Source organism: Hevea brasiliensis, chromosome 9 (assembly GCF_030052815.1).
Source record: "Hevea brasiliensis isolate MT/VB/25A 57/8 chromosome 9, ASM3005281v1, whole genome shotgun sequence".
NCBI classification, from domain to species: Eukaryota; Viridiplantae; Streptophyta; class Magnoliopsida; order Malpighiales; family Euphorbiaceae; genus Hevea; species Hevea brasiliensis.
In genome coordinates this window covers 12212801-12226573 of record NC_079501.1, presented here as the reverse complement: position 1 = coordinate 12226573, position 13773 = coordinate 12212801, and the positions used below count along the sequence as shown (strand labels likewise).

At 34.2% G+C, this 13773-nt stretch overlaps 1 protein-coding gene across 2 annotated transcripts in view; it reads left to right on the top strand.

The window, feature by feature from the left end:
- Positions 1-12831, top strand: part of LOC110637723 (rho GTPase-activating protein 7) — a 28628-nt gene extending 15797 nt beyond the window's left edge. The window contains exons 13-22 of one of the 2 annotated variants that reach the window (XM_058152908.1): positions 2192-2413; positions 4070-4411; positions 5770-5819; positions 6431-6491; positions 6579-6662; positions 9646-9759; positions 9861-10030; positions 10779-10848; positions 11753-11953; positions 12262-12831. In XM_058152908.1, coding sequence (XP_058008891.1) covers positions 2192-2413; positions 4070-4411; positions 5770-5819; positions 6431-6491; positions 6579-6662; positions 9646-9759; positions 9861-10030; positions 10779-10848; positions 11753-11953; positions 12262-12444 — 1497 coding nt within the window. In that variant the 3' untranslated portion in view covers positions 12445-12831. Of the gene's footprint in view, positions 1-2191; positions 2414-4069; positions 4412-5769; positions 5820-6430; positions 6492-6578; positions 6663-9645; positions 9760-9860; positions 10031-10778; positions 10849-11752; positions 11954-12224 lie in introns of both variants that reach the window. The other variant, XM_058152909.1, reaches the window with a different exon arrangement.
- The last annotated feature ends 942 nt before the right edge of the window (positions 12832-13773 follow it).

Below are 13773 nucleotides of genomic sequence, written 5' to 3'. Positions count from 1 at the left end.
ATTCTTCCATTAACTTTCGTAATCACAACAATTCACTGACACCTTGAGTCATGGCTCTATATTCAGCCTATGCTCTGGATCTAGCAGTTACACTTTGTTTCTTACTTCTCCAAGTGACCAAGTTACCACAACAAAAGTACAATAACCCATTGTTGACCTTCTATCATTAAGAGATTCAGTCCAATCTGCATCTATAAAGGCCTTTATTTGAAGATGTCCATGCTTTGAGAAAAGAAGTCCTCTCCCAGGGCAAATTTCAGGTATCTTAAAATGCGAAAAATAGCTTCTAAATGAGATTTACGAGGATCATGCATATATTGACTCACCTAACTTACTGCAAGGGTTATATCTGGTCTAGTGTGCGAAAGATAGATCAATCTGCTAACTAATCTCTGATATTTTTCTAAATTCACTGACTCTTCAAATCCAGCTTATAGTTTATGATTTGCCTCAATAGGAGACTCTGCTGGTTTACAGCCCAGCATACTTGTTTCTTCCAAAAGATCTAATATATACTTCATCTGAGAAATAAAGATCCCTTTATCTGATCTAATAACCTCTATTCCAATAAAGTACCTCAATTTTCCCAAGTCCTTAATCTCAAACTCCTGTGTTAGATGTTGCTTCAGATTTGCAATTTCCCTTACCATCTCCTGTCACTACTATATAATCCACATAAACAATAAATAATATGATCTTACCTTTACAATGTTTTATAAATAAAGTGTGATCAGCATTACTCTGACAAAAGCCAAAGGAGATCATAGTCTTGTTGAATCTGTCAAACAATGCCCTAGGAGACTGCTTTAGGCTATACAAAGTTTTTTTCAAGTGTAGAATTCCCATATCGAAAAAATATGGGATGAGTGAGAGACATATAAGTAGGAAGGATCCATAGACCCATTGCCTTAAGGTTTTGGGTTGGATGTGGTGTCAAGCTCATGACTGTGTTCTTTCATAAGACTCATCAAGAAGGATTCTCCCCAGGCACCTTGGGCTCCCCAAATATCTAACTAGTGGCATCAGAGCCGATAGTTCATAAGGGACGAGTATGAAAATGGTAGTCAATGATTCTCGTGGTGTTCTAACGTGGATGGAAGAGTTGGGAGACTCCTAGTAGGCCTAATGAATCAGGAAGGCTCTCTTCTAAAGAAGAGTAGACCTATGGAGTAGGGACTCTCGGTACACGTGATGGTGAAACAAATGATGGCTCTGGCATGGCTCTTAAAGGTGCATGCTTGAGTGGGTTTGATAGAGTAATTGGGGTTGAGTTAAGAGAAAATGGCTTCCGTTTGAGGAGCGGGCCCAATAAGCCCGATGTAGAAGAAATTCATACGTAAGGGGCAGATTGTTGGGAATATGCAAGTGTGGAATTCCCATGTCGGAAAATGATTAGATGAGTGAAAGACATACAAGTAGGAAGGACTTATAAAATTCATTGCTTTAAGATTTTGGGTTAGATGTGGTGTCAAGCCTATGAGTGTGTTTTTTCGTAGGGTCTATCAAGAAGGATTCTCCTCAGGTACTTTGAGCTCTCCAAATCTCTAACATGTTGATGTTACCTTTGGAAGAAAAAAAAAAAGATATTTGATTGTAGTAGAATCTACCAACCACCGAAAAGCAAAAACCCACTTGCTGCAAAAACCCACTTGCTTGGATATGAGAAACTCTTAACTCATTATACCCATTTTAATAGATTTTTAATTTTAATAGAAACGTTGGAGCTGCCGACTCTAATGTTTTAATCACTAAATTTTTATTTCAATTTCAAGCATTTTAATAGATATTTTTCTTCAGCCAAGCCCTCTAAAACTTGACTGAGCTGAATGTGTCTAACCAGGTTTCAGCATAGTTGTCCTGTAGGCTTTAGTTGTTTGTAGCAAACAAGTGCCAGGCTTACTGGGCTGATTCAACTGGTTTGGCTATTCTGAGTTGAATAGCCGTGCTGACTTGTGATAACAGAAAATTGTAATGAAACTTCCCAGAGAAGAAAACTAGCATAGATATAGATGGAATACTCTTGGCTCTGCATATGAAACCCAGAAAAAGGCTGGAGCAACTTATATGGGATATCATCTGCTTTCTCTTTAAAATTGTCCAAACAGCTTAAATTGTCATTTGAAGTTTCTATGAAATATTTTATTTTACCCTTATTCTAGTATTGATGCTTAGCTATAATCTGTTGTTTCAGGATGAAAATCTACACAGATGCTCTATATCTGCTGATTCTCAGATTGAAAACAGTGGGAGTGAAGATTCAACTGATGATGAAAATGTGGATTTGAAAGAAAATGGTTATCATGATGCGGAAAATGAAGTTGATCAAGAAACTGATGATGATGGTCAACGTGTGCTCAGTGGAAAATTAAGTGAGAGCAGTGGTTACGCTGGCAGTGATCTCTATGACTATAAGGTTGAGGTTCTCTCTTACACATACAGAAGCACCTTCATGGATTTCTAAAATTTCTACTGCATGTTGCATTAGTAACTAATTTGACCTGTTCTTTTGTTTTCATGCATATGCACTGATCTAAGAGCACCACTGCTTGGAATTTTGGATAGATTCCCTAGTTTGTAACTTAATTTGAAGTAAGAAACCAAAGGGTGTCACCCATGTATCCTAAGGACCAGTCCCCTCAGCATGAGAGCAGGGAAAAAGAAAAATACTCACAAAGGTTAACCAAAGGAAAAAATCACAGCCTCAAAATATATGTGATATCTTCACAATCATCAAACAATGATTTTATATTTTTCAAAGCCCCAAATCCATAAATCTCCAGTATATGCTTAACAATTGAATAGCTCCCCTTATATGTTTATTCTCAAGATGTAAAGAAACCAGGGATGCTCAAAATGGTGAAGTTGTGAGTGTTTGTAATTTTTAGGTAGGGATTATTGAGAAGGGTAAGAGCCCTTTTCCATTAAAAGCAACTTGGAATGTGAAGGTGCCATAATTTTTTTTTTTTTTTTTTATTGGAATTCCACTTGAGAAAAAAAAATTCAACCCTAGATAGTTTTATTGAATTAAGGCGTGGATGCTTAATAGATGTAAATAACTGAAAGAAACAGTGAGAATTTTTCTTTTCAAGAGACAAGGAGAATTGATGAGCCATTGGCTTCTGCATCATGATTGTTAGAACTTTTTAGAGTTCAGTATATTCAACTCTGGGAATTAATTATCTACTTGGGCAACATAGAAATTGGATCAAGCCTGTGGAGAGGCTTCCATTACAGGGCTAAGTTTAAGGTGTGGGGGCCATCTCTTTGCCCTTTTATAGACCATCGGAGATGGATAAATTAGTGGCTTCTGAAAGTGTAGAAACCACTACGGACATATATAAATCTTATCGTTGTAGTTGACTAAGAACTCATGTAAAAACATCTATTTGTTATTGTGCTGAGTATACAAGAGTTTAGAAAGAAATGTGACATGCTTTTATCACTTAAATAGTGTCTGCTAATGATTAGCACCAATCATGTATTTGGAATATTGTCAATGTATCTTTTATACATTAGAGGGAGTTTGCTAGCTTTTTCTTTGCTGTAGACTCATGGTGAAGATGAAGTTTTGTCATCTTTGTTCTTTTCAATTATGTTGTGGGGTGTTGTGGGCGCTTGCACAATATAATCATAATCAAAGTTGGATCTTATTTATTTACATTTTCACACACTGCTCCATTTCCCAGCCCATGTGGAACAGAGCATTTGGTGTTCTAGGGGAATTGTGGATATCTCTTGTTAGGCTAGATATATAGAAATTAAACTTTAGTGGGTTTGCAAATAAAAAGAACGAGGCTTTTGGCTTTTGATGTTTGTGCTATTTTTGCAATGATATGGTGTATTTGGTTGTAGAGGAAAGAAGGTTTTTCAGGAAGTGTATTTAAGTATTTGATTTCAAATGGAAAATACCTATTTATGTATGGATTTTGATGCTATGCTATGCATTCAGCATCAATTCACTTGTATCTCATCAAGATGCTTGTCTTTCTGGTTGATGTCACTAAGAACCTGCAAATTTTGATTAGACACTTATTATTGATGCATATGTATTCAATTTGTACACAAGCAGGCTTTTGGTGGTGATGATTCAGATGTTGGATCACCAAGAAATAATCATGCTCCAGCTGACAGTTCAAACTTACCTGTCCAAAGCAGAGATCCTAATGTTCAACTAGCAGAACAACCAAGTAAACCGAAGAAAGGAAATGATAATTCAATTAAAGAGATGGATGTTTCAAATGTGTCACCTGTTGGTGACTCTTATCGATCAATGGGGGAAATTCTATCTTCAATGGTTCCTGTTCCTTCTTTACCCATATCTGGGCCTGATTCATCTGCTGAGAAACCAGCTGGTAAAGTTGCAACCTCCAATCTCAATGGAAAGCGGTCAACATTCTGGGGAAGAAGTAATGTAAGTCCATCAATTGATACACTGTCTGTCATATATCAACTACATGCAAAGATAAATTTCATGCAGTTGATGATATATGTTTCAATTTGAGAATGTCTATTTAAAAAAACCACTGGTAAAAGAGCTGTTTAAAAAATCCATAAATGGAAGGTTTTGGGCAACTGTTTATCTTTGTTGAATAAACACCATGTTTGTTTCGCCATGGAATAAGGAATTGAGTGCAATTCTTAGAATAATATTCCTTTTTTTTGCTGTTTGGTTAACAAGGAATCCAATTTTTTTTATAATACTTTTATGGTTGAATACCTTTTGATTTATGTTGAATCTTCTACTTCTAAGTATAATTTTTAAGATGATCATTTAATTCTATGTGGTTATTTAAAAAAAAACACAATAGTATTCTTGGGATCTAGATATCCATTTCCATTCTCATTCCATTTGCAAAACGGACTAAAACATGCCCTAAAACTTAGAAATGATTCTGCAATAAGTTTGGCAAGAAAGTTGGACAATGATAATTCAACCTCTTGGGAACAAATAGCTTCTTTATGGTTTTTGTCTTGGGGCTTTCAAAACAATGTTCCCAACTGATACCCAATTTGAGGGCTTTTGTTTGTCCAATTTTTCCTTCTCTCTTTCGTTACATGTCCTAATTAAAAGTATTCCCTCCTCTTATTAATACATTTCTTTTTCATCAAGAAAATAATAAAAGAAAAGGTATGCAACTAACATTCTGTTTGGTACAGGAGGGGGGGCAATGGCAAAAAGAGAGGGGAGAACAAAAAAATTTAAGGGATAGAAAATGGGGAGTAACATTAGTTTTGTCTTCCTGTTTCAGATTTGGTGAGAATGGGAGGAAGGAAAATGAGGAGTAATTATATATAAATATTTATATATATTTATGCCCTTCATTATATTTGTTTGGAAATGTAAGAAAATTTGAGGGTTAAAATTTTGAATACTAAAATTACAATTATGCCCTTTATTATTTAATATAAAGCAAAATGATTGGGGTATATGTATGAAAGGCTTTACCTATAGAATTAATGCGAGTCTTTTTTGTTGTAAACTTTATATAGTTTCAAAAATAAAGCTACTTTTGGTGGGTTAGAAACTTAGAGAAGGAAGACCATTAGTGAGTTCCAGGAAAATGTGGTATGGTGTGCAATTGTTGCTTGACGTCAGTCCTACACTCTTCTAAAGCTGTCTCTGCTCCTCAAAGGTTTTAGCTTAGGGTTTTCCTAGGCTTTCTTTGTCATAAATGAGAAGAAAGGGTGAGCAGTAGTAGTTCAGTTCCTACAGTTTTTAATTGATATAATGCAATGTTATCATCTAATAATGTTTGTTGATCTATACAGGCCAAAAAGACACCGTCTGTGGAATCAGTTGATTCTTCTGGAGAAGAAGAGTAAGATATTTGTTATATGCATTCTTCTTGAACCACATTAATCGATGTGAATTCGCACTATAAACTGCAAAATTTATTTTCAGATGGGTACTTATCAGAATTATGCTGTCAAGCGAGTTGAATTATTTGTCTTGAATCTTTAAATATAAATATAAATAATATTTATAAATATATATTTGTAAATATTTAAATATATTGGTATAAATTCAGTTGGACATGATGCAATTTGTTTCCCACATTTTATTTTATTTTCTTTTTTTTTCCATTATTTTTCCTTGAAAATTTATTGTAAAAAATCCTAGAATCAATTGACATTAAGGATGGTTAGATCCATATAAAACATAAAGATCATAAATTATGTGAATCTGAGAATTTTTACGCCAATGACAAATTGTTTCTGTTGCTCAAAAACAAATTTTCCACATCTTGGCTGTCCTTTTATAGTCATAACTGTAATCTAGTTTAGTTCAGCAGTAATTTCTTAAATGCTTTTCCTGTGCTAGATTGTTTATTTGAAGTATCATCAACTATCATTAAATCACTCTGTTCTATATTTGATAATCCATAATGCTAATCTAATCGAGTTTGCAAAAATACTTAATTGTTTGTAGGCTTGCTATTCAGAGGCTTGAGATCACAAAAAATGACTTGAAACACAGGATTGCGAAGGAGGTCTAATTACTTTCTTTAAACCTGCTTGATATTTGACTATGGAATGCTTGTGTCCCGGTCTAACTAGATTGGTTGTTCCCTGTTTAGGCCCGAGGGAATGCAATTTTACAAGCTAGCTTAGAGAGAAGGAAGCAAGCTTTGCATGAGCGACGGATGGCACTTGAACAAGATGTACTAATTTCTAACTTATTACATATTGCATTCCTTCAAATTTTACCAGGGTTTATATTTATGCTACCTTTTGCATTAAATGTTAAACTTGGTGATAGAAACTTTATGCACTCAATCTCTGTTTGTATTATTGCTCCTAAAATTGAAACCTTCGGACTTGTATGCAATCGAACTCAAGCCTGAATTTGGTATAAGCGAGAGTAATAATATTTTTAGTTAATCTCTGATTGCAATTCTGTTACATTAATGGAAAGAAATTCTGAAATTCTGTCTTCTAACAAAACTCAGTTGAACATAATATTATGATTCTTTGATTGGTTAGGACTGCAAAAAAAAAAAAAATCATAATATTAATCTCATCTGCCCATTTAGAAAAAAAAAAAAAACAGGTTGCATCTAACTGTTTGCCTATCCTAAAACAATGGACATCTAGAAGGGATTTTTTAAAGTAAGAGACTGGTTTGATCTCCTGTACATAGAGTCCTATCCCTGCTCATCTTCATTTTCCAAAAGACCTGTTAAAGTCATACTGGAATAGTTCTACAATGCCAGCCTTCAAGCAGTTAATTTGTCATCCTGTGAAGCACAAGGTTTATCTCTTCTCAATTGAACTTAAGCAAGTAATCTACCTGGGCATGACTAGATACTATTCAACTCTCTTGACTCCACTCAGTTCTAACAAAATTTTATCCAAATTTAGTTGATGTTGTAAAATGGGTCCTTTTCCATTCCAATCAGATATGTCTAATGCTTGCTAAATCCTTTAAGACCTCACCCAAATCATCCTAGGTCTGTCCCATGTTTTGTTACTCTTCTAACTTGTGCATTCTCAACTTTCCGTACTGGTGTATGAGCAAGTCTGTAGTGGACATGCTTAGACCAGGTCACTCTCCTATCTCTCAAGTTATCTTTGGTGGATGCCACTTTTACCTTCCTATGAATTCACTCATTCTGTATCCAGTCCTTTGTTGTATTTCAACACATCTATCTTAGCATTCTCATCTCTGATATACTAATTCTATATACATGTTTTTCACCATCAAGACTCTTCCATTTATTGTAGCTAATCAAATTGTGGTCATGTAGAAATTTCTCTTAAGATATCTGGAATTATATGATTGCATAAGGCCCATCAAACTTCTCTGTTTCAACTAAATACAATTCAAGTGAACATACTATAGTCAAACTGAGGATAGCATTTGCAGCAATTGGATGGTGCATATGATTATGATCTAACTGTCTTTAGAAACAATTAAGCTTCCAAAATTGACAATCAATTTATCTTAGTTATTATTTTTTGTCACGGAAGAAACAATTTGTCTAGGTAGTCAATAAGATGGTTAGTCATGTAGGGACCATTGTTAGAGATTGGAAATCCAAACTGGTATTTCTCGGAAGCAGAGAGTGAAGTATGCAATTAAGTTTTTTACCTTTTGCCTTTCTATTTTGGTAATGGTGACTTCTTTTATACATATATTACTTAATGAAAAATTTTTCCTCCTTTCTTGTACTCTATTTTTCCTTCTCTCTTCCTGTATAAATCTCTATGATAAATTTTTAAAAAAGAAAAGAACTCTACAGTTCAAGTTTTTCTCACGTGCGATGATGATGTAGAACCAATAGGTATTGAGGGGATAAACTAGTGAGATAAAATAAAATAAACTATTTTCTGTAATTTTTCCTAAAAGAGGTAGTCCTAAAATCTCTAGGATTTCCTACATCAGATGAAACATTTTGAAAAACTTCGAGGTCCATAAGTCAGCCATATAATGTTATTGGAACATGAACATTTCAATTTGTATTAACGAGGTGGTAATATTTTAATTTTTAACTAGGATGCATTTGCAATCTGTAAATCACCATGAAAAAGTTGGAAAGTAGGCCAATTCTTATAAGAGCAATATTTTTCATCAATATACTTCAAAATTTCTTGTGACCATTTGGAAAGAACAAGTCTAGGCTGTCATTATTACAGAGTTATTATGAAGGAGCTAGATTAACTTATAGTGTGGTTTGTATTTAAAGTCAGGCTAAACTAGTTAATTCGAGGACCGGTATCAGACCAATGAGTGTGAAATCAAAATTAATAATAGTTGCCAGTTGGAATATCATTATCATTGCTAAGAAGCTTGGTAATGGCTATTTCCATACCATATGATACAGCCCAGAAGTTCAAGCCAATGTTTTTCAAAGTCCCATCAAGTTGTTACTTGGTCAATAACTTAGGCTTGTTGATAGGTTTCTCCTTCTATGAGGGGTTGAGTTCCATTCTTCATCTCTCATTCTCAAGAACAAAATAGGACCTCTGTGTCTCAAGCCAATGTTTTACAAAATAGGTCCCTAAAATGCATATCAGAATTCAGAAGTCCTACCATGCACACCATTGTGATTTAGTTGTGCAATCATTGCTACGGGGGAAACTATTGATAAACATGCTCGCTGAACCTTCTTCAACACTGCCTGTGGAGTATGATGTCTACATTATTTTGTTGTGTTTTTTTTTTTTGGTTATGAATTTCAAATTTTATCAATGTCTTATATCAGGTCCTCAACCAACATTCTTATAGGGGCTGTCCCTGTCCCAGCTGGATACATCAAATTGAGCCAATGTCCTTTCATACACCAGAAATTTAGTTATACTAATTCTCTGCCAATAGTCTCTCTTCTTTCTCTCAAATGTTCAAAGCAGTTTAGTCAATTCTCGTCCTTGTACTTCTATAACATTATACTTAACCTTTGGTGAATGAACTTATTGCTATTTTTTTTTTTCCTTAATAGATATAATTCTACTGTATTCAGTGTTGATATTCTGTTCTAGGACCGGAATTGTGGGTGCAAAGTCTTAACATTTATGCATTGATACAACTTTTAATAAATATGTTTTCACTTTTTAGATTAGCATTATAATGTGTTATGAAAAATTGCGTCATGGAGATGGGATAAATATTTTTTGTTTGTCTGCTTACTTTTGGTGACTTTATAGGTGTCAAGGTTGCAAGAGCAGCTTCAAGCTGAAAGAGATCTTAGAGCTGCACTGGAAGTTGGCTTGAGCATGTCATCCGGACAGTTCTCCAGCTCACGGGGCATGGATTCCAAAGTATGTAAAATCTTGAGTGACTTCACCTTTTTCTTCCTCGCTTCTTCAGATATATCTAGTATTGGGTAATACACATTCTTATAACTTAAATTGATGTGAAGACGAGAGCTGAGCTTGAGGAGATTGCTCTCGCTGAAGCAGATGTGGCCAGGTTGAAACAAAAAGTTGCAGAACTCCACCATCAACTTAATCAGCAACGACAGCATCATTATGGTTCTCTCTCTGACGCATGTGATCGTTATCAACACGTCCAAAATCATGGCACTCAGCAGTGAGTATACCAAGCCATTTTCTTTTCAATTGATCGGTTTATGATGCCAAAAATTGTGAGTACTTGCGTTGCACGTTTCTTGTTCCTGTTGAATTCTTCATCCTGTTGAAGACCAGGGAGCTTCAACTAGGTTGATGGTATGAAAATGATGACAAGTATGCATTTCAGCAATATTATTTCTTCGGCTGTGGCATCCACTTGTGAATCAGAAATTTTTCTTCAGGGGCATTTGTGACTGAAGCTCCCTATTGGAGTAAACACCCACCACACCCCACCACCACGAGCGCCCGCCCCCCCCCCTTCTTTCCCCCACCACCCAACAAAAAAAACACCCTGCATGTAATCAATCTGCTTGCGTACTTGTGCTTGTTTGTGATGATAAAAGATCATTTTTTAAGCTACAAAGCACTTTTACATTTTTTGGACAGACAGAGTATGGAAACTTTAAATATTCAAAGCCCAGGCATCAAAATGTGTTTTAATGAACTTCTTTTTGCTGGAAAGGAAGGGCAGATACCTTTTGTCTTTTAACATGAAAACAAACTGATTCTTATTGCATTTGCATTTTATTTGTTTTCAACTTTTATTATTTTCTTGGTAGGAGCCAACAATGAATTATAAATAAATAGCCTCGTGAGGACCGAAACTAGATGCTATTTTACATGATGATTTCAGATAGTGGCTTAAATGACATTTTTCATGTTCTTATTGTACCCTCTGTTTTTCTTGCTGATTTATACTTATGCAGGAGATTTCTTCAGCAAGATTTTGATGCAACCCTTGCTTTTGTTAATCATGAAAGGAAACAAAGAACTGAGGTATTGATGCTTCATTCTATATATGTGGATAATTCCAATTCCATCTTGCTGCTTATTCAAGGTTGGGAATTCAAAATTTCTACTCTGCTTAGGATAAGCATCTTTCATCTTTTCTTTCATTTGCCCTTAATGATTTCATGTCCCAACAATTAAACAAAAGTTTGGCTCTAAACAAAATAGAGTGGAGAGAAAGAATCCATGTAGATGACTCCCTGTGTTTTGAGACTGAAGCTGTACTTGAATTGAGTTACTATCTCCTTTCTTTTATGTTAAAAAAAAAAAAAAAAAACCTAATGTTTGGTGCTTCATTCTTTCTGTATTATTGGTTGAACTAAGCCTATATTAAATTGTAGATTTTTTGTGGAGCACTTCCTGGAAAAACTACTTGGTCAGCTGCCAAGTAATTCCAAGCCCATTTGGTATTCATATTGTTTTTGGGTTTTGTTTTCAAGCAGTGAAATGTTATTTTGAAAAAACAAGTTGATGAAACAAGTAAAAATGACTCTTATTTTGTGGTTTTTGCTTCTTGTAGCAACCTGTTTTTCTATTTAAGTCATCAAGAAACAAAATGCACGTGCTTTGATAATATATATTTTTTCAACTATTGTTCAACCACCACCAAAAACTAAAAACAGAATGGATATCAAACTGGCTCACCTAACTGTCTTGCTTTTATGATGGAGAGAGAATCAGAGGTATTGAGATAGTCAAACAATATGCTTATTGCTTAAATACTTTTGACACAGCATTTTAAACCCCAGCAATCACCATTCTGATTTCTCTCTAATTTGGTGGTTTTATGTATAATCTTCTCCTAATTAGAATTCTCTCTTCCCTTAAAGTCTTGTATCAAGACTTCACCTTTTTCCCCCTAGTCTCACAATACATAACTGCTGTGCTACAGGAGAGTTTGTTAGGACCAGATTGGAGAAATATTAAAGGAACTGGATTAGTCCCTGGAAGCAGTAGCAGGCAGCCTCCTCGAAAGCAATTTATAGAATCAACAAGCCTGAGTGATTCTAAAAGCACTGAGGCATCTACCAACATGTCCATGGATGAGCTCTGTGGTGTTGATTCTGCTCCCTCCACTTCGAGAGCGGTTGAGGTTAGTGTTTGCTCAGTGTATCCTACTATAAATTCATAGATCTTAATATTTTTGTTTATGTGGAAAAAGCTGAGCTGGAGAAATGAAGGTATCAGCTTTTCTCAAAACTGAATTTTCTATTGTATCATAGAAATAAATCCATTTGAGGAGGAAGAAAATTTTGACTGTTAATGAAAATATCAGTAATACGAGAGAAGGAATAATCTTGCCTTATTTTTTTGCCTAAAATGGAATTAGCACTCTTTGGATTAACAAGACTTTCCAATTCCAGTGATCCTCAAGTACTGATGTTGTCACCATGGTTGCAGATGGATTATCCAAGACATCCATCGGCAGCATCTTCAGCTTTGGTAGAATTAACTACACGGCTTGATTTCTTTAAGGAGAGGCGTTCTCAGCTGATGGAACAGCTCCACAACCTTGACTTGAACTACGGCACATCATCATCACAAGATTTTATTTATAGACCATCATCCCCACCCTGGAACTGACAAAAGATGATGCCCACCAGTCACCAGCGAGTCAATGTTGTTGTACATTCTTTCGGGATTGCATATAGTTGTATCTTGTGAAGTCTTGCCTCATTTTCAGTGTCCTTCCCCCCTTTTTTCACTCCTCTACATTTTTCTAGTTAGAATATGATTGGATTCTAGTCATGAAAATTGCTGCACCCTGTCACAAAATATATTGTAAACAAAATTGAGTGTTAATTGTTGTGTCAATAGTTAGCTGATCTGTGCTGAACATACATTTTGGACGGGAGACCATTTTCATTTTTATGAGAAACATATCTTGTATGTATGTGACAAAGTGATGAGAATAGTCCTGTGTATGTGGACGTAAATGAGTGAATGAATGATCGGAATTTGATGGATGTATTTGAAGGCTAATTCTTTGAGCTAAGAATTAAACTCCTTAATCATCAATTTTAAGGAAAATGCAAGGTTTGCTTCGCTACAAATTTATTCGTTGAACAGCTAAGCACAAGCCAAAATGTGGCCTATTTCATATGAGTGGATGAGTTCAATCAAGTTTCATCTTGTGAATTTGTATTTGCAAGCACTTGGGTTTTCTAAGTGCCTTCGCTAAAAAAATTACTACAATAACATGATCATTTAAATGACTTGAATGAGAATAAAATTACATGTATCGAATTTTTGAGGGATAAAAATTATGAATTTAAATTTTAAAATTAAAGTGCCTTTTATCTCTATTTTTCACACAAAATATTGCAAACATATTTTATTTGGAGCTGTTTTGTATTAGGTTTTTTTTGTTCGGTTTATAAAAGTAAAATTTTTATTTTCAGAGACGAGTCAATAAATCAAGTAAAAAGTCAATTTTTGTGGTTTTCATTTATTGTAGGCATTTTTTTTTATCTTTTAAAATTTAAATAATAAAAAAATATTTTAATAATATAATTTTATTTAAGTTTTCAAATTAAATACAAAAGTAAACTAAATTAAAAATTATTCTTAAGAGTTACAGAAAACATATGTTCAATTCATCGTCTAAAAAAAGTATTCATTTGATCTTTTCTTAATTATAAATTTTTAGATAATTTATCATCTTAGTATCTTTATCTTTAAAATCAAGCAATTTAATCTTTAAAATTTAGCAAAACTTATAATTTTATATCTCTATTCAATTTTCTATCTAATTAACCGTTAATTGTAGTAAAAATTCACTAAAGTATCCTTAATTCTATATATTTTCTAATCGATTGATTTAGTCTCTAAGATGTTGTATTATAAATAAAATAATCTATTGATTTAAACTTTATAAATAAAATTATCCTTTGATTTAAACTATTTTATTTA